The sequence below is a fragment of the Asterias amurensis genome, chromosome 9, assembly GCF_032118995.1.
Source record: "Asterias amurensis chromosome 9, ASM3211899v1".
In the NCBI taxonomy this organism is placed as follows: Eukaryota; Metazoa; Echinodermata; class Asteroidea; order Forcipulatida; family Asteriidae; genus Asterias; species Asterias amurensis.
This window is the reverse complement of record NC_092656.1, coordinates 9,830,559-9,854,715: the sequence shown is the minus strand read 5'-3', so window position 1 is coordinate 9,854,715 and position 24,157 is coordinate 9,830,559. Positions and strand designations below refer to the sequence as shown.

At 38.0% G+C, this 24,157-nt stretch overlaps 1 protein-coding gene across 2 annotated transcripts in view; it reads left to right on the top strand.

Annotated features, from left to right (window-relative positions):
- Nucleotides 1-3,390: 3,390 nt before the first annotated feature.
- Nucleotides 3,391-24,157, top strand: part of LOC139941949 (sodium/calcium exchanger 3-like) — a 74,122-nt gene continuing 53,355 nt past the window's right edge. For both annotated transcript variants that reach the window (XM_071938595.1, XM_071938594.1), the window contains exons 1-3: nucleotides 3,391-4,015; nucleotides 10,016-10,782; nucleotides 23,268-23,362. In XM_071938595.1, coding sequence (XP_071794696.1) covers nucleotides 10,039-10,782; nucleotides 23,268-23,362 — 839 coding nt within the window. In that variant the 5' untranslated portion in view covers nucleotides 3,391-4,015; nucleotides 10,016-10,038. The remainder of the gene's footprint in view (nucleotides 4,016-10,015; nucleotides 10,783-23,267; nucleotides 23,363-24,157) is intronic.

Below are 24,157 nucleotides of genomic sequence, written 5' to 3'. Positions count from 1 at the left end.
ATATGGGTTTTGTCTACAGAGCTATTTTTACGTGAAAGCACTGAGTACGCAGTGCCGGCACACAGGATAATGAAGGATAATAAAGGATAATGAGTTGGGTCTGTCCACCAATTAACTCAATATTCAGTGACACTTAAAGGCGATGTTTTCGACACAAACGTTCTGGAATTGTCTGGTCACCATACCCAACTTTTAGTATTCAAACCAATCAAACGAAAACAATACCGTAATACTGAAATAATAGTTTAAAAAAAAGCAAAAAAATAAAAAATAAAAAATAAAACAACAACAAAAAACAACAACAATGGGTTTTAAATGAACAAAACAAGCATGGCAAAACGTAAGGAGTATTTTAGTAAATTCAGCTAAATTACAAAAGGTAGCATCATACTATTTAGGGGAAAATAGACTGATATAGTTTGCCTAATTTTAGACAAACATGTTCATTCTTTTGCAAACAAAAAAATAACAAGTTCACAAGTGCATGGGAGAATCGGCTAAAATAATATTGAGAGAATACTTGAGAATAAATGCGAGCTGTCCCGGCAAATACACAATTTTGGCCTGTGTATAAAACAACAATCCAGGGCATTCATAATGGATGAAATCCTCTTACTGACGGCCGTGAAATATAATTGTCGGTCATCCCCCGCAAACGAGCATGGCCTCTACATGGTACCAGCACGTCGATCTCTCCGTCGCATTATCTGCCCCTTTTTCGTTGCCGATGAAAACATGAACTCGTTTCATTTGGGACGACTTCCATACGTCTTAATCAAAAGCAGAAATTAAAAAAACGAAGGGATGGGAGACAGGAAAATGGCATAGAATGGCGAACGGGGAGAATGACACGTATATGCCAATGCATTATGGTTATATGATTTATTAATTGTTGTCTTCTTTGGGATTTTTTCTTCTTCATTTTACATGCGTACAAAATGATTAACAGATAAAAAGAACTGCCCCAAAATAAAGAAATTAATTAATATGTATTTTTTAATAAATTGATGATAATAAAAATAATTTTACAAAATACAACTAAGCAATAACCGTGACAGTCTGCAAATTTTAAATAAATAAATAAATACATAAATACAAAAATAAGTGAATAAATTAATAAATAATATTAACAACACTTTTACAAATAAAAAAAACCTAGCAATAACCATTCACCCCACCAAAAAACCCACAGTCAACACCCAAACAATAAATGAACAAACAAACGCCACTCATCCCAACAAATGAACAAACACCCCAATAAATACACAGCAGACAACAACAACAACAACATACAAACACACACATACACCCACAAACAAACAAACAAATAAACACTAAACACCCAAACATTCACACAGAAAAATACACAAACAAACATACAAACACCACAACACACTAATAAAACTAGCAACATCAAAACATAAGGTATGTTTATACGTTCAATTGTCTGTTGGGATAACAGGTGCAATTTATATCAATTCAAAATAATCCTCCGGGAAAGAGTTTGAGCAAAAATCAATACATATGTGATCGGCTGAAGGCTGGACATCCTTAGAAATAGGACAACATTTTCAAGAGGTGTTTGGGGGACGCCTGAACATCTTATTTCCCCAACCCCAACCCCTACACAGTGATCTATATATATTTTTTGGGGGGAGCAGACAAATGTATCGACTCAGAGACAGAACTCTGGCAAGTTGACTTTATTGATTCAATTAATACGTAATTTACTTTCCAAAAACGATTTATAAATCTTTTCTTAACATTAATCGCTAATATAAACTAAGACAAAAATATATACAGAAAACGAACAACTCTTATTGTTCGTTTAAAAAAACAAATGAAATCGTCAGTCTAATTGTCTATTTAGACGAGGTTATTACTCTCTGTGCTGAAATATCTGCCCTGTGATCCAGTGAACAGTTCGAGACCCGAAAACCCCAAATGAATAATAACCATATAAAATGGTTTATTATAGTTTTTAGAAGAAGTGCTTTGCTTTATACGACATTCCCAAAATAGATATAGGTCATCCGTACTTTTCTTGCCCCCCCCCCCAGAAAAAAAAGAGAATATGGCAACACCAGAGATCTATAATTGAATTCGACTTTTTGTTACCATCGAGGCAAAGTGCATGAACGATCATTTTCTAGAGCACCAAAGTCGGTTCAATCTCTGATTGTTAACAAATTCATTTCCCGTGGAAGCAATTCTGTCAGAGCCCAAAAGGGAATATTGAAGAGTTCACACAAGTGATGAAAACAAAACCCGGTAAAATAAAGATTTCTCCAACTGAAACTATAGGATATTCTATTCATTTGATAAAAATTTCATACTTTGGTCAGATGATGATGCGGTCATTTAATAGGTGGAAATTTGCATCGGGGATATGGAATATTAATTTTGGTTTTACAAACACTGATATGTGTAAGCACTGTATGCTTAGTAGTTCGAGCTCTGTGAAAAAAACTCACAGCATTACTCGGTGGGATTTGAACCCACGACCGTTTATTGTAAATAATGGATGTGGATGGAAATTAATTTGTTGTCGAATATATTGACTCTTTCATTTTTAATATTTGTGTGCACATCCACAATCATGGAAACATTTCTTGTTTATTCGTATCCATCTGATGAACAATAGTGGAACTGTTGAAACTGTTGACTCACTGATTCGTCCATCGTTTGTTACAAGTTCAAATTGATATACGCAACGCAACTCAAAAATAGCAACAAGCATGCAACATTTCACGAACAAAGTATACGTTGCCCGGAATTGAGCATTGAAGTTTCTATTACATTTTGTCTCTTAGCAATTTGTTGCTTTCACAATCTGTGTTTTCTTGTATTCAATTGGTAGAGTGCCTGCACATTAATGCGGAGGTCATTGGTTCGAGTCCCACTTTAATCAATTTGCTTTGTTCAACCCCGAATCATTAAAACACATTACCCAGTAAGTTTCCTTTGTGGTTTATAATATTTTAAAGAAATTTGCTTCTCGGTTATGGAGAAATATGCGTGACAATTGTTAGCGCCATTTAAAAAGTATCAATCATGTCCAACACTCATCATTAAATCACCCTTAAATTGACGCAATTCCTTCTCAATAACCACATATTGAAAACAAGCGGCTTGAAGATTGTTGGTTTTTTTTGCGGTTAGTTGGTAAAGGGGAGGGAGAGAGGGTTTTTCCTGTACATGAATCTTCAAAGCACTCCAAGTTAAGTCCCGGAGCTTTGAGTTCGCGCCCCCTGATCATCTCCCGGCCTATACTTAATCCCCTATGACGTCATCCCTAACAACCGCGGACGGCGTACGGCACAACCACCGAGTGCCTACCGATTACAATTCTGTTCGCCTAGCCACACATACGCCACTAGCGCACAATACACAACACAGTTCCGCAGCTATAGTATAGCTGGATCGCCTTGTTCGCATTGTCGTGGCTCGTCTCTGGGATCAATTTTCCAATACAGTACACAGCGACCATCTCTTCTTGTGCCCTCCTCAAAAGGAACTGCCTATTGTTGGCGGTAAAAAAAAAGGGATTTGCGTTTTGCTATGGTTGTAAGAATGTAAATACACGCACGCAGAGCAGCTACAGAGTCTTAAAGACAGAAGGCGACTGGAAATGGACAGTGATATATTCGAGTGAAAGATTTTCGTCACAAAAACCGCTGCTCATCAAAAGGAATTTTATAAAACAATCATCTGGTATACACCAATCTCACAGCTGATGGATTTAGCAAAGGAAAGGTTGAAGAAGTTGTGGGTTTAACGCTTCGGAAGGACGGCAGAGACAACTCGTTTGGTCCCGGTGATTATACAACGACTACATGTACGTACTGCATGGCAGTTTACCGCCATAGACCAACCGCATGCTGATGATAGCAGACAATCGCCCTGGAATCTATAAAGATACGAGGACGGGAAATTAACAGCGGTCTGATGGTAACAATGATGCCTCAGGTTAAATTACCGTAAAAATTGGAAGCAAGTCTTCATAATTTACCAGGTGAGCTTCAATTACAAATATTTGGTTTTCCTACATGTAAAGGGAAATTGTTCAAGGGAACACGATCGGAGGATCGACCTGGTCAAACTAATTGACATGTCCGTTGACTCTAATTAACCACTGCTTTTTTATCAAAAAAATTACAGTTATTTGTGTGTGGGCGATACACAGTATTCAGTACTATATTTACAGAGATTTTGTTGGATTTAGAAGATGGTTTAAGTAAAACACAAGGTCAAGATAATCTTATGCTCTTATCGAACACCTTTGAGTCGCTGTCGGTTTTTTTCAACACCCAAGGGTCGAGTTATTAGCAATCTAATTTAAGCCGTGCGCTGACGGCTTGAAGAAATAAAATTGGCTACCGAGTAAGTATAGGTTAGATTTAGCATCATGGGGAAAAAATGGTCTTGCCGGTGGGTAATTCACGTGTGATGTATTAAGTTGTCGACAACGTCGGACTGAAGAGAAGTACACACTGCAAAAACTGGGGTGTTAAATTGATTCTCTCGGCAGCTTTAAGTAACAACACCATCACGGTGTTAATTTCACCAACGATATAGTAATGGGGATAAATAACACCATGTTGGTGTTGTCGCATACAGATACCAGGAAGAAACAATTTAACGCCAAGTTTTTGCAGTGTACGTTTTGTACTGGACACAAGCGCATGTTCTTCATGGAGATTTGCATAGAACCGTTATATTCACATGCTCTACATCGACATTTATTTAGACCGTTATACTCACATCATCAGTAGATAGCACAATTCGGGTTCAGTTTGACATATCAACGTTGGGTTCTTGTATAAGTCTCCCCTGTTAGTCATAAGCTAGTTCAAATATATCTGAATCTTAATTACAAGTCGGCAAAGCGTCTTAAAGGCAGTGGACCCTATTGGTAATTGCTCAAAATAATTATCAGCATAAAACCTCACTTGATAACGGGTAAGGGGAGAGGTTGATAGTATAAAACATTGTGAGAAACGGCTCCCTCTGATGAGACGTATTTTTCGAGAAAGAAGTAATTTTCTACGAATTAGATTTCGAGACCTCAATTTTAGAATTTGAGGTCTCGGAATCAAGCATCTGAAAGCACACAACTTCGTGTGACAAAGGTGTTTTTTTTTCTTTGATAGATATCTCGCAACTCCGACGACCAATTGAGCTCAAATTTTCACAGGTTTGTTATTTTATGCATCTGTTGAGATACACCGAGTGCGAAGACTGGTCTTTGACAATATACGAATAGTGTCCAGTGTCTTTAATGGAAACATCACACAATTGTTTTCTTATTGAGAAGACGTGGAAGAAACTGCAGTTTTAAAACGTGGGAGGAAAACCCATAGAAACCCACGCAGTCAGGCAGGGACTGGAAACCCAATTCTACTTGCAAGGCTCCGGTCCGGGAATCGAACCAGGCCCTACCGAAAAGGTGAAATGCAAGGACTAAAACTAACGAGCCAACCTGACTTCCCTGTAATAATGACAAGACGAAATATTTTAGGATATTAAGAGATGACACTTCTGACTTAGAATTGATCCACATTAAATTTCAGACCTTAGTTATTATACACACGGGTTAATGCAACTGCGGGAACAAATTTTTGGCAGTCCTTGGTTTTGTCCTCATTCCTCGTTAATAATTTGATAATAAACCTATATCTAGTTATTTCCAAATTATGCCGCGCACCTTGTACTCGCCTCAATTGTTGTATCAAGAATTTTTCATGTAATTGTTCATAGAAAAAAAAAAAAAAAAATGAAATTGTGGATGTGTCTAAGAGTTGGACTAGAACACTTTCTTCCGTCGTTTGCCGCCACGATGGCGTTTTGATTGATGGCGAGTGAAATTTAATGGCGTCTGATGGCGCAGCGATTTCGAGCGTTTTCATCCTGTCATAATAATTAAGCGCGCACGAAGCCCGTGACCACCGAGTTACAAATTAAAAAGTAATACGAGGTCAAAGCGGATACAGGGTAAATGTATTATGTTTGTGGTGAATTCCCAAAGCTATATATATAGAGTCCAAACTGGGACGTCCATTATCAGAAATTAAATATTCAGACTTGAACAGGGGCCGTCGCGTCGAGGGGAAGGGAGAAGTAACACAATACAGCACTGATGAGAAATACATAAAATACAGACATTTACTGCAATATTTTACTGATGAAATATCAGCATGTTAAATAACAAAAAGCAATAAAAAGCAAGGACAGTTTTACATTCATACAAACCCATCTGTTTTGTCAAACAAGAAGTACAATATGTTTTAATTACATTAGCATATCGTTGGAGGGAAAGGCAAAAATAACACAAGATCAGATCAGAATACATTAAAATACATACTCTGCACTATTTTACTGATGACAATATCAAAATGTTAAAAAAATTGCAATACGAGTAAGGACAGTTTCACATTTATAAAAACCCGCGTGTTTGGGGAAAAAAAATAAGCGTTAACAATTAACTGATAAATTGTCAACATGTCAAAAAAAAAGAAAAATGCAATAAAAATCCCATGTTGGGGGAAAAAGAAGTAACATATATTTTTATAATAATTATAATATTTTTTTAAGAAGATCAAAACATGCACTGCAAGACATGGGATGGAAATCAAGGCAAAGGAAACCTGCCGTAATAAAAATACAAATAAATAAACAAAAGGGCGAGAGGATTGGAAATATTTTAATCTGCGCCTTCATCCCCATCAGACGATTGATGAAAAACCCTCGTAAGTCCAACTGGGAATATAAATTTCTCAAAAAAATCCAAACAAATTCAGCTATTTCTAAGAAACGATTCAGGCATTATTATATTTCGCCACCTTGTAAACCATTACACGGTGCTTTATTATGTAAAAGGAGTACAGTCCCACACCTTACAGGAAAAATACCGTGTTAAAGCGCCTTGAGCGCCACTGAGTGGCGGGTATGCTCGCTATGAGAAGCCACTCATAAAAAGAGGCTCTTTGTCATGTTGGGATATAAACATGCCTACATTCAAATTACACAATTTCCTTGGCTAAGAACAGTTTTTTTAACACATTTAAAAACTGCATTTTGAACGAAATAACTTTAAGATGAAAACAGGTTTGTGGTCCGCGTAATTTTATCGACTTGGATGTGTAGATACTTAATCCCACTTCTCTCTGTCTCAGTCTCCTCACGATGACTAGAGCAAGCTAGTCGAAACGTTGAGACCAATCCAAGAACTGACTCCACTTCCCTCTTCCTCTCTCCAGTCTCTTGATGATGACTAGAGCAAGCTAGTCGAAACGTTGAGACCAATCCAAGAACTGACTCCACTTCCCTCTTCTCTCTTCAGTCTCTTGATAATGACTAGAGCAAGCAAGTCGAAACGTTTAGACCAATCCAAGAACTGACTCCGCGGTAGTGCAGTAAATTACGATCCCATACGCTAAAGTAGTAGTCCTAGCCAACTGTCTATACCTACCTTCAGCACGAAAGTTCTTTTCAGAAAGTTCTGAGAAGTCTCCCACAGAAAGACAGTTCTCAAAGAACAAACTCTACCTGGCAAATACCTCACCATGCAATGCGTCACATCCTATAGATGTGAAGATTGTTCTTGTGAGAACTTGTAGTACTGTTTATTTTACTGCTGCGAAATACATGTAGACTTGGACTCGAGTGACCGCCAAGTTCAAATAAGAACGTGTCCTGCTGTTGATTCTACTGCCACGGAGTAGATCTGGATTTGTGAGGACACACATACGAGTTCAAATAAAGGAACAACTTGTTTTCCGGTGCCTCGGAGCAGATTTGGCAAATCGGGAGACTATACTTATGGGAAATAACTTGTCCTGAATGATTATCTTCACCTCAGAGTAGAAAGTGGAAAATGAGAAAGATTGAGAAGGGGGCGGGGCTTACCTCACTGCAAAATAGCTCTGCCATTTACGGAGTTAGTGATTATTAAAATGAATACCATTTTCTCTAGGCAACAATTGCCTAAACGGTAAAATAATATTTGTGTTTCATGCCATCATTTGCCGCGCCATAAATGTTTCATAATAAGATAATTGAAAGTCTAACCGCTGATTGTACTGTGTACATTTCAAAGCCGGTTTGCTTCGTTTTTGAAAGGGCAAGGGGGCACCATGGCATTTTTTTTCTTGGTAAAAGGCACCGAGAGAAAATGTTTGGTTACTACTGGAGCATTTCAAGGGCACCAAGGTAACAGAGGCAATCGCCCGTTGCCTCCGTGAAGTACCAGTCAAACTTTCACTTTAGTCACCGCGGAGTGAACATTTTCACTTTCTGATTAAGACGTGTTTATTGTTTCAAAAATAGAAATTTTTATATTGTGGAAAAAAATACTTACGGAACATAATCATCTTAATATTACTTGTTTACTGCTTATAGAAATGATTGTTTGCCTCTTCTTTTTCCTGCAATTTGTTTGTTGTCGCTGCATTTTTTTTATTTTTTTTTTTTGCTCACGGAACCATTACACAGACTTGTGTGTAGCAATACAAGAAGACAAAAAACGAACCGTAAAATTCAGTCGTCAAAATTTCAGATCTGTTGGCTCGTTCCAAGCAAGCTAATTTAGTTTCATCCAAATTGAAAACATGAAGGGGGAAAAAACCATAATAATCATCAATCTTATTCCGAGTAAAAATCCAACAAAAACATAATTTCAAACTGCATTAAAATTGTGAAGCAGCGGGCGGCACCACTCCTGAAGTTAATGATGCCATTAATGGATTTCTGGACGTAAACAGTCTTTATATTACAACATTCCATTCAATCTGAATTGCTCAATTTCCCCTCTATCCATCAAGGGAACAGTGACATTTTCTCGATTGTCTGGAAGCGGTAACTCGATGTAATAAATGTCTGGGTTACTGGGTAGACGACAGCGCGGGGATGGGTTTTGGGTGAACTTAAATAAATTGACCCATCCACCAGTTGCATGGTGATAGGTTTCATTTTTTTCATAATTATTTCAATCTTTGTTGTGTGGAAATACATTTTGAACTTTCCCCATTTGAAGCGATGAGTTTAAATTAGAATTTAATTATTTGATAGTTTGACTTTCATGCAAAGTTACCTCAGAAGTAAAGAAGAAGAAAGTTTTTTTATTTTTTACTTTGGCAGATATCATGCCTTTTCGAAATTATTGTCACAAATGGTACATGTGATATGATATTTTGGCTGGTAACCGTAATCTGATAAGCATTATTGTGTTGTGCTTGACTACTTTTGTTCTTAACTTAAAGGCAGTGGACACTATTGGTAATTACTCAAAATAATTATCAGCATAAAACCTCACTTTATAACGAGTAATGGGGAGAGGGTGATAGTATAAAACATTGTGAAAAACGGCTCACTCTGAAGTGATGTAGTTTTCGAGAAAGAAGTAATTTTCCACGAGTTTGATTTCGAGACCTCAGATTTAGAATTTGAGGTCTCAAAATCAAGCATCTGAAAGCACACAACTTCATGTGACAAGGTTTATGTCTTCTTTTCTTTCCTAGTTTTCTCGCAACTTTGACGACCAATCGAGCTAACTTTTTCACTGGTTTGTTATTTTATGCATATGTTGAGTTACACCAAGTTAGAAGACTGGTCTTTGACAATTACCAATAGTGTCCAATGTCTTTAAGCAGAGTATTTATTTAGTAGGGCTTTTTCTTTGATCTCAAACCGTTTTTCTCTTATTTCTAGAATTTTGTTTTTGGGCTGAACAAAGAAATGTTTATACAATATTTGACTTCTGAAATAAAAAGTTACATCCCAGGTTGTAATTTTGGGTGTGATCCCTGGCTACACGACAGTTAACGGTTGTACGGCTTCTGACTGGCACCCCGAACAAACATACATGTATTGTGAAGATAGGGCTAGATACTCGTTGGTTCGAGTCCCACTCGAATCATTTATATTTGTTCAATCCAAAATCAATTAGTATCAAATTTACCCAGTAAATTTTCCTTGTGTTTTTTAACATTTGTTTCTAAAAATGTCTTCAATACAGGCAGGGGAAAGGAGGAGTCCACCATGTGGGAGGGTGTACCATACCAAGTGAACTATTCCAGGGGGTACGTGGTAGAGTACCTCCAGAAAAACTACTCGGCCTGCGAGAGCTGGATGCTACTCCCAGCCGAGAACCTCTGGGCAACATGGCTTCGAGGACTACTCTACATCATCACGATGTTGTATATATTCGTTGGAATCGCCATCGTGAGCGATATCTTCATGTGTAGTATAGAGGTCATCACGAGCAAGAAGCGGAAAATCTTAAAGTGGGACTCGGAGAGCAAAAAGCACATAGAGAAGGAGGTGCTTGTCTGGAACGAGACAGTGGCTAATTTGACCCTGATGGCGTTAGGGAGCAGCGCCCCCGAAATCCTCCTGAACGTCGTGGGGACGATGCAGAATCTGCATAAGATTCGCAACGAGGTTGTCGAGGACAGTCTGGGCACGTTCACGATCATCGGCAGTGCCGCCTTTAACCTTCTCATTATTACAGCGATATGTATCGTTTGTGTGCCTTCGCCGGAAGTAAAGACCATCAAGGAATTCGGAGTGTTCATGGTGACTGCCTTCTGGTCAATATTTGCCTACGTATGGATTCTGTTTGTTGTCTTGTGGAACTCGCCGGCCCAAGTGGAGATCTGGGAGGCCTGGGTCACGCTGTTGTTCTGTCCGTTGCTGGTCCTGACGGCGTACTGCCAGGACAATGGCTGGTGGATTAAAAGAACCAAAGTGCGAGGAGTGGAACCGCAAACTGGGAGTCAAATGGTAAGACCTCAATTAAAACAAACTTTTATTGTTCTCGTAAAAACAAGTAATACTATTTGTAGTATATCTTCACTCTATACAGGGTGCATTCGTTTAGCTTCCCTGGGTCGACCCCGATGTGGCGTATTTTATTTTTTTCCAGGACGAACGTGGGCGCACAATTACCCCACGTTCGTCCTGGAAAAGTCACCTATTTTGTTTTCCAGTACGAACGTGTGCAAATGTTTACCCAGGTGGAGCACCTGGAAAAAAAACAGAAGCATCATCACGTGAGCCTGCTCGTCTTGACGTCAGTGCACCTCGGGTCAGCCCCAAGTGACCCTATCCACAAGTGGGGCTCTAGGGGCTGGCCCGAGGTGCACTGACGTCACCACGGGAAGGCTCACGTGGTGATGTGTCTGGGTTTTTTCCAGGTTCGAGGGCGAACGTGGGGTAATTTCGTCCTGGAAAAAAAAAATACGCCACATCGGGGTCGACCCAGGGAAGCTAATCGAATGCACCCACAGTGTCATGTCTGAGTGGTTTAGAGCGTTGAATTCAAGTTCTGGTGATTAAGTCATCGGAGTGTGGGTTCGAATCCCGGTCATGACACTTATGTCCTTGAGCAAGATGCTTTACTATGACTGCTTCTCTACACGCAAACGTTAAGCTACTATTGTAAACGCGTAATCTGATAGTTCAGACATCTGCTGTAAAATGCGGTGTCGTTGGTTCGAATCCCACACAAGCATGCTATCGGGAATACCCCCAAAATTTGACGACTATGAGTCTGAAACTTCTACAGGTAAATTATATTTCATACCATTCATATTGAGTAGGGATTGATGTCATGGTCAAAAACTTGATCAAAAGAGTCGCCAAAACCCTTTACGACGTCTGCTTCAAAAAAGCGGGGTCGGTGGTTCGAATCCTACTCAAGCATGCTACCGAAAATACCCCAACAATTTTGCTGAAACTTCTACAGGTTAATTATATAACATATCATTCATATTGAGATTCATGTGCATGGTCAAAAGCTCGATCTAAACAAGTTTTCAGATCCTTTTTTTTAGTACATCTAAAATGCGGGGGTCGCTGGTTCTAGTCCCACTCAAGAATGCGACCGAAAATACACTATACAAGTATCAGTCTCTCGCCAAAGAAACTTACACAAAAACAGGAATCTTAATAACTTGCTGTAAACAGAAGTTTCCGATTTTCGCCAAAACGTCTGCTTCAAAAAAGCGGGGTCGGTGGTGCGAATCCTACTCAAGCATGCTACCGAAAATGCCCAACAATTTTGCTGACACTTCACAGGTAAATTAAATTACATATCATTCATATTGAGATTCATGTGCATGGTCAAAAGCTCGATTTAAACAAGTTTTCAGGTCCCCTTTTTTTAGTACATCTAAAATGCGGGGGTCGCTGGTTCTAGTCCCACTCAAGAATGCTACCGAAAATATACTATACAAGTGTCAAGCTCTCTCCACAGAAACTTACACCAAAACAGGAATCTTAATAACTTGCTGTAAACAGAAGTTTCCGCATTGAATGCAAAATATTTAAAATCCGGTTTGTTGGCTCCCAAGTCTGATGAACGGTTGATACGAAAAGGATGATCAGTGTCCCAGAAACAATGTCTTCTGTCATCCATGAATTGCTCAGACATTCAGTTGTCGTTTCTAAGCACAGAGCAGGATGCATTAGTGTTATTCAGATTTCCGGATATTAAACCCATTTTTCCAGATATTAAAGGCACTGGACACTATTGGTAAAACCACTCAAAACAATTTCTAGCATACAAACTTACTTGGTAACGAGCAGTGGAGAGCTGTTGATGGTATAAAACATTGTGAGAAACGGCTCCCTCTGAAGTAGCGTTGTTTTTCGACAAAGAGGTAATTTCTCACTTATACAATGCAAGACTTCAGCCCCGAAGTCCTTTTTAGGCATCCGAAAGCACACAATTTGTTCGAAAAGGGTGTATTTCTTTCGTTATTCTCTTGTCAATTTGATGACCAATGGCGTGCACACAAGTTGTTTTCTTCTTTGGCATATGTTGGGATGCACCAAGTAAGAATACCGGTCTTCGACAAAATTTGACATTGAGCAAAATGTGTCAAGTGCTTTTAATGGTTCTGGCTTTCAGGACGTCTCGACGTCTCAGTGGAGAGCAGGATGCATTAGCGTTTCAGATTTCCGGATATTAAACCAATTATTTCCAGGAAATAATCCCAATATTTCCAGATATTTTACCCAATATTTCCAGATATTAAACCAAATATTTCCGGATAGTAAACCCCAACATTTGGACTGCCTTCTAATGTTACGCCTCTACTATCATATTTCCAAGACTGGGTTGTCAACCTGGCGTATATAAGCCTCTACAACCTGTCAGGTCAAGATGGTGTACAATATTGTCTTATGTGATGAATTATCATAGCGAACGTTTGGTAAGTGTCAAGGACCAGTGTTTTCACTTTGCATTTAAACCCATAGGACACTTTCTGAACAGAAAACAAATTAAAAGTTCACAGATTTACAAATACTTACTGGGTTTACAGAAGATAATGGTGAAAGACTTCCCTTGAAATATTATTCCATGAAATGCTTGACTTTTTGAGAAAACATTAAAACAATTATCAATTCTCGATATCCAGATTAATGGATTTATTTTAAACACATGTCATGACACGGCGAAACGTACGGAAACAAGGGTGGGTTTTCCCGCTATTTTCTCCCGACTCCGAAGACCGATCAAGCCTAAATTTCCACAGGTTTGTTATTTTATATATAAGTTGTGATATATGAAGTGTGGGCTTTTGGACAATACTGTTTACTGATGTTGTGGGATTGCTTTAAAGCCATTGGACCCTTTCGGTAAACAGTGTTGTCCAAGGCCAACACTTTGTGTACCACAACATATATACCAAATAACAAACCTGTGAAAATTTAGGCTCAATCGGTTATCGGAGTCGGGAGAAAACAACGGAAAAACCCACCCTTTTTTTCTGCGCGTTTCGCCGTGTCATGACATGTGTTTAAAATAAATCCGTAATTCTCGTTAACGAGAATTTATATTGTTTTGCTGTTTTCTCAAAAAGTAAAGCATTTCATGGATTAATATTTTAAGAGAAGTCTTTCACCATTGCCTTCTGTAAACCCTGGAAGTTATTTGTAAATCTGTGAACTTTTATTTTTTTTCTAAACCGAAAGGGTCCAATGGCTTTAAGGCAGCTCTATGAAATTTAGACCCTGATCTTAAATATATCGTAAATTATTCACACTCAATATTTGTACTAAACCTCTTCCCCTAGAATTACATTTTTAATGCATGGCTACATTCTTCACACTCCCATGGGGCAGGTATGTTCATGATTAAAAAAAGAACCAATTAATTTAGGATTCGATTGAATTATAATGATTAGAATTCACTCGAGGGTAAAACTAAACATTAATTAAAATTAAAGGCACAGTGTAAGTTCTATTTGTCGCTTAGCCTCTTCAATACAATTCGCTTAACTGTGAGAAAGTTTAACCAAAATTGCGATGGTAAAGATGTGTAAGCATATTTGAGAGACACAAGACATATTAGTAGCTTTAAGATGTCCACTTAATACTTCACGAACACAAAGGAGAAAACACCCTAATAATTTTCTTTTTTAAAATCAAATATTTTTATTCCAATTGCTAAAGGGAAGGATTCAGATGGACTTGGGCCAGTAGGCCCCAATGAAAGTTATCATTGGGTCAGGCACTCCAATCTTTTATATGCGTTCACACAGTTTGGCCAACATTAATCCCTACTCAGCGTGAAGGAAGATGTATGTAATTTACCAATCAAACGTTCCAGCATCGTCAAGTTTTGTGGAAGCAAAGTGAAAATCACACGTCAATGTTTTCAGGAGAGTCGTGTAAATCCAGTGTACATGCCAGGTTAATTTTCGCCTCACCGAGACGAACATTATTTTCGTTAATTTTCCTTTAACAGTTTCCCAAAACTGCAGCACCTTAGCCAGTAATATTCTAACAGAAGCTTTCTACCATCATTATCTTCACACCGTTTAAGATAAATGCAAATCTGTGGACTTTTGTGTTTTGTCAAGTATAAAAAGTACCCTTTAAAAAAGCCAGACGCTTGACTTATTTTGATTGCATCATGCAATTCGTTCTCCATAATTTGTCAAGAACCAATTTGAGGAAGGAAGCATGGCCTCGGGCTAGATGTAAGGGGAAAACATCTTGCATGTATACCTCAACATCAATTCCACGAGACATCATCGACAAATGTCATTACTGGATTATTTTCTTGCTCAAACATGCACTTCGTTAATCTGATATGACACTCTCCACATTTTCAGGACAGTACATAAGTATACTTCTAAAAAAAAAGAGAGAGTTCGTTCCAGAAAAGAGTACATTCTTCAATCCTTTTTTTGAAATTCTCATTCCGTTATTCATCGCATCATGCATAGTGTATTAAATACACTGGACACTATCGGTAATTACTCAAAATAATTATTACCTTAAAACTTACTTGGTAACGAGCAATGGAGAGCTATTGATAGAATAAAACTATGCGAGAAACGGCTAACTCTGAAGTGATGTAGTATTTGAGAAAGAGGTAACTTCTCACGCAAACATTTAAAAAACTTCAGACCCGAAGTCTTTTTTAGGCTTCTGAAAGCACACAGTCACATTTTTTTCACGAAGAGTGTTTTTTCTTTTATTATTCTCTTCCAACTTCGATGACGAATTGAGTCTAAGTTTTGAGTCCCTCGTCCTCGCACATCATGGCAAATTCCGTAAAGCCTACAACCAAACGTTTACAGCTATACTTCACGGCCATTAGCGGAATTGGTTTTTTTTCTGCGACCGTAAGCAGAGCGAAACGATGTTAATTTTGATTGCCTCTTTGGTATCCATATTAAGTGACAACACCAATGGAGTCAATTCTAACACCCCGGTTTTTGCAGTGCCGTTTAATTATCTGTTCACTTCGTTTCATTTCAAGTGTCATATACCATTATTTATGCGTTCGATCATTGTCAATGAAAGAAAAATGTGTTTATATACCCAATTAGAAAATAACAAAAGGTTATTGATGGGATTTGTTAGTTCTATTTACCTTGATCAAGTATGGGGTTGCAATAATGAAGCATTTTCAGAAGCTCTTGGGAATGCGAGACTTGCAGTTTAATAATTGTTCTAAATTATTAGATTATGTTTATAAAGTATGGGACAAGATACTACAAGATTTTGGTCCAAAAAAGAAGAAAAAATCCAATCTGAAAGCAAACTTACTGAAAAGGTTATTCCATGGAATACATTCGTTCACAGTTCAGATGAACAAAATATTTGAGAACCCTAAATCACCTTAAGTGCCAGAATTGAAATTTATGTAAATCAACATACCTGGCGAACCATCAGTTTTTCTTGTTGTTGTTGTTGTTGTTTTGCTTGTTTGCCCAATTTTACATGAAACTTAATCACTTAAAGTGAATTCCTTTTGTGTATTGAAAGCCAGAGGAACTTTAAATTTGCTCTTTAAAAAAAAGTTGTGTTTTGTCCTCTTTAAAGTCCTCATTAAACATTACAGTAACTAAATTTGCTGTTGTTGTTGTTTTTATGTTTTTCTTCTTGTTGTTGTCGTTCTTTTTGTTCTTATTATTGGTGTTAATTCATCGTTCAATGAAGCCTTTAAAGGGATATTCTAAAACAGAAAACCCTCCATGTTCATATCGATTCCTTATGGCTATCAAGGTGCCCCCGTATATTGAATTTTATTAAGTAAACTAATCTAATGCTATGATACCGCGGTAGAAGTATTGACATTTAGCACATGTGGGAATTCTCATACTTACTCAGCTAAAAAAAAAGGAGAGAGGAAAACCCATCGCCAATTTGCAAAGCTAATGTGTAGAGCAAACAAAGCACGGCTGTTTGTTGCCCGACCGAGAGCTTCGATCGGTGCACTCTATGTATGTAACGGTTTCCTTGAACACTGCTCAATACTTTAGCTTTTAGGGACGATCGACGTCAGCCATTGTTCGCTCTCGCCACACCGGGCCCTGGCTATGTAACCAGTTGGCTTTTAAAATCTATATTCAAATTACTGCCTGAACATCACTCTATACACTAAGATGTTTAGAGTGATGCCCCCTTTGTGTGTGATGAATGGACTCGGGCTCTTGACTAAGTACATCCTTTCTGAATGGCATATTCAAATCTGAATATAACTGGGGGCTCTTTTTTATGGTGTGTGTGAATCTATTTGCACACACGAGTTCTATCAATATGATTATCTTGATGCTAGTGTTGATGGTTTGGGGATATAGCTTTCCCAACGTGAAGCATTGTAGATGAACAAAACACGATGGCCAGTTTTTGCAGATGAATGTTTGGAAAGTATAAGAAAATACTAGATTTCAAGAACGACGTGCCATGAAGAAAGAAGATTTGCCTATATAGATGAGATGGCTTACTGCATGGAATTGTTTCGGGAGGAGGTCCTTACATTATTTTGGGGAGATAAGAAAGTAATTATCCTTTTTTTTGTGAACAAGTTTTGTAATCTGAAATTATCCCTGTGTTATTAACACACATAATTTACAGTAGACTTATCGACAAGTCGCATAAAGTTTTTACCGGGGGAGGGAGGAGAACTTGTTAGAGAGCCAGCATGCTATTAATTATCGCGACAAACATTTAACGACTCGGTCACAAGTCTGAGGTTGCATGAGTCTTTCTATAAAAAAAAACTGCTGCCTGGTCATCCAGTAACATTCAAATTTTGTTTTAATGATAACTAAACTAATTTATCCCTGCTCCACAGTACACAGTCAACCATCCTTTGACCATTCACCCACTGTTTTTTTTTTATATTATAGTTATATAAACTTTGTTTTGCCAGGCAATGATGGTGTGGTGAATGCATCGACACAGTGCACAGTCAATCCTCCTACCATTTGACCATTAAATATTCACCGTGGTTTGGCTTGATAGCTAAACTAAGCGAGCCTACAATATGATATGGGGAATGATTCACAGTACACAGTCAACCCTCATACTGTCTGACCATTCACTGTTATTAACTGTGGCTTTGAATGATATGCACTAAAGTGGTTTAATGGTTGTGAACTTACTAGCATTTTTTTTTTACTACAAGTAGAATTTTACTACAAGTAGAATGTACATTGATAAGCCCACATGCCATGCTGCTGTTAGAGCCCTTGTAACGTCTCGTCTCGATTATGCTAACTCTCTTCTCTATGGAATATCATCTGTTGACTGTCAACGCCTTCAACGGCTCCAAAATCGTGCAGCTAAACTGATCTACCAGGCCAAGAAATATGACAAAGTCACTCCCATTCTTCACGATCTTCACTGGCTGACAGTCTCCAACCGTATCAACTTTAAAATACTTACCCTGGTCTTCAAATGTCTCAATACCGCCTCTGCGCCTTCATACCTAACGGATCTCATTCAGTTGTACAAACCTAACAGATACCTCCGGTCATCTACTGACACCAGACTACTTGCCATCCCCAAAACACGCACCACTACTGGGGAAAAAAGCTTCCACGCTGCTGCCCCCAAACTCTGGAATGATTTACCTCACAGCATCCGCCACTCTAGCTCACTAGCAGCCTTCAAGAAATCTCTCAAAACCCACCTGTTCAACTGATTTGCTTGCTTTTATTTATTCTTTGCTCTTTGTTTATTTTGTGTGTACAGCGCTGTGGTACTTTCCCCTGTTAGTTAGAGCGCTTTATAAATACCTTGTATTATTATTATTATTATTATTATAAGGTTTTCTTACGCGAGGCCAGACGATTAGATGAACATTTACAAAGTTTTACTTCAAACTAAACATTCAGCCAAAAGTTCACCATGTAACCATAACCTTATAGTCTAATCACTTCAATGTTATCTCCCTTTATTATTAGTATGTTGCTTCCTACTTGAAAAATGACCCATATCTACAGGTCCTATTGACTGAATCAAAAGGCATCGTTACACCTTTTTAACGATATCCATGCAACAACTCCCAACTCACCCGGCTGTGAACTTATATTTAATACACAGTAGCTTGTGAAAAACAAAGTCAGTTTAGTCTGTTGTGACATTGTTTAAAGGCAATGGACACCTTTAGTATTTTGTCAAACACCAGTATTCTCACTTGGTGTACCCCAACAAATTATGCATAAAATAACAAATCCGTGAAAGTTAGGACTAAAATTTGGACTAGTAATTGTAGACGAAAGACAGTTTACGAGATATGTTGAAATTCTCTGCATGCCTCCATTTGAGGATATAACTTTTACAAACTTTAAGACCGTAGCTCTATGTCAGATCATCGACTAAGAATCAAATCGGGCTCACTGATAAAAAGGAAATTGCTGATTTGTAGAGAGGTCATCGAGTAAAAAACCTCTTTAACTTAATTGGATACGCAATTGTCCACTTGAAATACATGCCTCATCAGGCCTTGCTAAGTACATGTATATCGTACAAGAGCTCTACAACCCCCCCCCACCCCCCCCCCCCCCCCCCCCCCGTCTTAAGAAAGGGTCAATGCAAATGAAGGAATTACTCACTCAATGAGCTAGACCAACTAGAAATAATTTGACAATTTCCCCTGACCTAATGTCCTTATTGTTAACAAACCATCAAAGGTTGTTACTGTTTCTTGTGTCATGTTGAACATAAATTCAGGTCCTGTTTAGCAACCACTTCATTCATTCACAACGCCCGTCTTCTGGTTGGTAAGGCCCCGGGGGTGTTTTGACACGAGAGCCGTTCAAGAAAATAATGAGGAACAAGCTTTGGATGAAAAGAGGACAACCTTGTACCCTTTTATTCCCTGGGAAAGCCTTTTTCTTCAAGAGAGAGTTTGGTCAAGCATGTAGTACAGGATTGGTATAGACTGTGCAAGTCTCACACGTAGCGAAAACGAGAACTTAATTCGAAAAAAAGTATATTTTTGTACAAAACCAAATTGTATTGAAATTGTTATTTGTTGAAAAATTCTTAAAGATTATTATTTTTAACGTACTTTTTGTATAATTATTATTTTAATTCGTGTACATAATAATTGTTTTGTTTAAATTAACGTAAAAATTATACATTTATCGGGACGAGGATCGCTGTTCGACATCGACCTGGATGGTTTTTCTAATAAACCCCGTTTGTGAATCACGTCCAATTGGTGCGATCATCACATAGGTTCAGCGATAATGGGAACGTCAATTGGGTAATATTCTTAATTGTTTAGAGTAAACCGGAAACTGGAGGTCAAGTTTTTTTCTTTAGTTTTCTTCGTTAATTTGTTGAATTGGTTTTACTTTTCTGGTTATAATCACTTATTTTTACATTCCCAAGAACATATTCTCTTTTTAGAGTCATAACTTACGTTAAACTAAAATTATTGACAGAACAAAATCTCCCCAACGTAAAACTCCATTAGGTTGGGACCACAATGGTCCCGGAAGTAGAATTTCTCGCAGACTTGCACAGTCTATAGAGATGACAAACAAATAGTCAAATAGTTGCTTTGATGCGTAACAGCTCAAAGGAATGATGAGCACCATGCTTAGCACAGGAACACTTGATCAAAAAATTACTCACAAAGATTGTAGCATAAAATGGTTATTTCAGCAAAGTTGGTTTGATATTGCACAATGAGCATTCATGTTTGTATAGTGAGTGTCTAGTTTGCTATTTCGATAGCTGGACACTGTACATTCACGAGTGTCTACTTTACTATTTCGATAGCTGGACACTTTACTTTCACATAGGTTTGTTCAGTGAATGTGTTCTTTACTATTTAGATAGCTGGACACTGTCACATATTGTACAGTAAATGTCTACTTTGCTAGTTCGATATTGGACACTGTATATTCACACAGGTTTGGACAGCGATTGTGAACATGAATGTCCAATGTCGAATAGTAAGAAAAAGCTTAACAAAGCTTTGTCAATTCTGAATATCAAAACAGCAAAGAAGACATTTTGCTGTACAAACCCCATGTGAATGCCCGTTGTTCAATATCGAAATCAGAGTAGCAATGTTATAACATAGTTTCTGAACTGTTTTGTTTGCTGTGGTGCGTTACAGCTCTATAGTAGTTGGTACATGATTAGTATAATGCTCAGCACCTGACAAATTTATGATCAGATGCTAACATAGCAAATTATTAGCAAATTTATGCTGCCTAGTTTCTGAGAATATAATTTGCAATAGACTAGAGAATGTAATATTATTTATATCCTTCCATTCTTCAGACCTTCTGATAGCATCTGCTTTCCTTATCAGTCAAGTTCCCATTTCCCGATACCTTCTCGATTTCAGGCCTGTATGCTTAGTTTTTGAAAGGGCAAGGACACCAAGGCATTTTCTCCTTGGTAAAGGGCACCCTATGAGGAAATTCTACATTTCTACTTGAGTATTTTAAGGGCACTAAGGCATGACCAGGGAACATGAAAGGCAATCGCCTTTGTTGCCTCCATGAAGTATCAGGCCTGCGATTTCTTACATGAAATCCTGGAAATGTTTTTGGGGAAAATAGGCTTCGCACGCCTGCCGATTTATTTGTGTATCCTTTTTGACACCAAAGTAAACTTCAGAGAGATACTGTACTTGGTAACGTTTTAGATTGTGTACACGGCCAATGTACATAACCTTTTATGATAAAAGGGTGTGCACGGCATGGCTAAGATTGGAAAAGAAAACTTTTATAGATTTGATAATGGTTCACATGATATAGCCGTACTCATAAAGATGGTCATGGTGGGGACTGTACTCGGAATATTTTTTTGCTTGAAAATGCTGCAGTTTTTGAGAAATGAGTAAAGCAATTAGTTTGGATCTGGTGAGGTCTATTATACCCGATGTTCGATAACGGTGGAAAATGTATGACGTGGTTTATTGACTATATTTTCTCGTGACTGTGGCAACTGATTTAGAATAAGTTTTCATAGGTTTGCTAGGGTCATATGTTTGTTCGGTCACAACAAGTGCGGATACTGGTCCATGTCAATTTGACCAAACGTTGTCAATGTTAATTAACAAAAAATTGGCATTGTGTAGAAAAAACAAATCTTAGTTCAATTTGAAAGATCATTGATTTTGAGGTTCATACCAATGAGTGCCAATAATATTCAAGAAAAACATTATTTCTGACTGAAATTTTGTGACAAGGTAGGAATCAGCACTGAGCCAGCCCTAAATTAATCAACTTACTCTGAGTGCACGATGCTTGATGAACCTCCCTGACAAAACTGTTTGTTGCACATCAACAGATTTAACTGTATGTTTTGATCATATGTTCAACAATGTGTTTGTTTGCTTATTGAAAACTAGAAGATATGAAATAATTTACTCGTAGCCACCCCCAAAAGAAAAAAAAAGAAGAAGCAAAAACCCATAAAATAACAAACACACAAGCAAAAAACCAAAGATCATAGTCACTTTGGTGTGTAACATAATGAAAGCAACAATCTTATCATGCATGTCACTTTTGTGGGCTCAGTTTGACAAACCTGAAATTGAGATTCGGTAATCAGTGACTGTTGACAAAGCAAATATTGAAACACAACGGTACCTCAAACAATACAGTCAATATGGATTGATTGATACCGTTATAAATAGAATGGTTGGTTTTCTGCCAAAAAAAGAAGTTGGAGATTTATTGGAAAACCAACTCAGTGAATAGAGAGAGCTGATAATGATGCTTGTATTATACATGTTGCTTGTGTAAATATCCGTTAAGCCAAAAAAAAAAAAAAAAAATCAAAAAAGTCCATTCAAGGCAGGGTGTGCCTTTGGTAATTACTCCAGAGTTATTGATCACAACAACTTATTTATTTATTATTTTATTTTGGTATTTGCCAATTGCCCCAAACACTGCCTTTTACCAGCCTTGTGTGGGTTAGATTTGAATCATGTCTATAGTACATTTTCTTGCTCATTCGCAATTGACTGATTTAATTTGCGTTCCTCAAACTAGATACAGTTGGTATGGTGCACGGCTCTTGGAAAACTTTTACCTATACTTATGTTAAGAGACGAAGAGCGATTCTGAATGAATGAATGTATGACACATGGGTGCCAGGCCTTGCCAATCTATAGGTTGCTATGCGAGTATTTTCCTGAACCAGTGACGTAACAACATTTGGTGTAACTGGGGTGTTTGGATCAACACAAGTGGTGTTGTGACATCGATATACGTTAGAGGTAATCAAATTGAACATCATGGGCCGTTTTAGAAACTACGGCTCCAGCTTTGGATCTGGCTTCAGGCTGAGCCGAATCCAAAGCCGAACCCGTGGTTTCGAAAAGGGTCAAAGAGTGATGTTGCGGATAAAACAACGACACTTTCCAGACCCCAGCGATTGCAAAATGGTTAAACGCGTAGGTTTACGCTTCCTATTTTCCCCACCACTCAAATTTGCAATCAAATAACCAACATGTTGTGTTTTTTTTTCCTTTTTTTCTGCAGAACATTCGTGTGGTGAATGGAAACGTCAAAAAGCATTCTGTGTTCCATGGACCGTCTCCACAGCTCGCCTCGTTGGAGGCTGAAAGGACAGCAAGGTAACCGTGGAAACCGAAGTTAACCAAACAATAATGATAGTTATTGCATTTTTCATGCAGTTAGATTTGTCTCAACAATGAATGCTTTAGTTCTTTCTTGGCAACCTCCCGTCTTAAAAACAAATTTTATTACATTTCTAAATGGGGTATATAGAAGATTGGTAGAGCTGGCAATATCTCATTATACACTGTAAAAAAATTGGGTAAAAAAATGCCCAACTTTTTACCCATTTAAGGGCGAATAGTGAACTCCTCCAACTTTTGGGCAAAGTATTACCCATCAAAGTTGGGCGCTCTGATTGCCAAATAATTGGGTAATATTTCATCATCAATAGTTGGGTATATTTTGGTAACCAACAGTTGGGTAATTTTTTGTTTACCCATTTTCTGGGTATTTAATAATTATCAATTACCCACTTATTGGGCGATGATTTTATTCATGATCTAGTTAAAATGTTTAACCATTTTCGGTGTTATCCAACAAATGGTGAATGTATTTAACCCTTTGATTTACAGTTTCTCCTGTGATACGTCATACAACCAGGCATATAAAATATATTTTCCACGATGGCAAACGGTGGTGAGTTGTGACCTTGGCATCTCTCTCAAAATCGTGAGGGTGCTTAGTGGTTTGTAGATGCTTTGGAAGGTTAGTTTTTAACTAAATGAAGTTTGTTTCCTGTTCAGTTGTTGTACACAGTCGTGACAGTTGCAGCGCAAGCAATGCAGTGATAGTTCCATGCATGTATTTCATACACAAAGCAACACAACAACCACGCATACATGCCACAACCG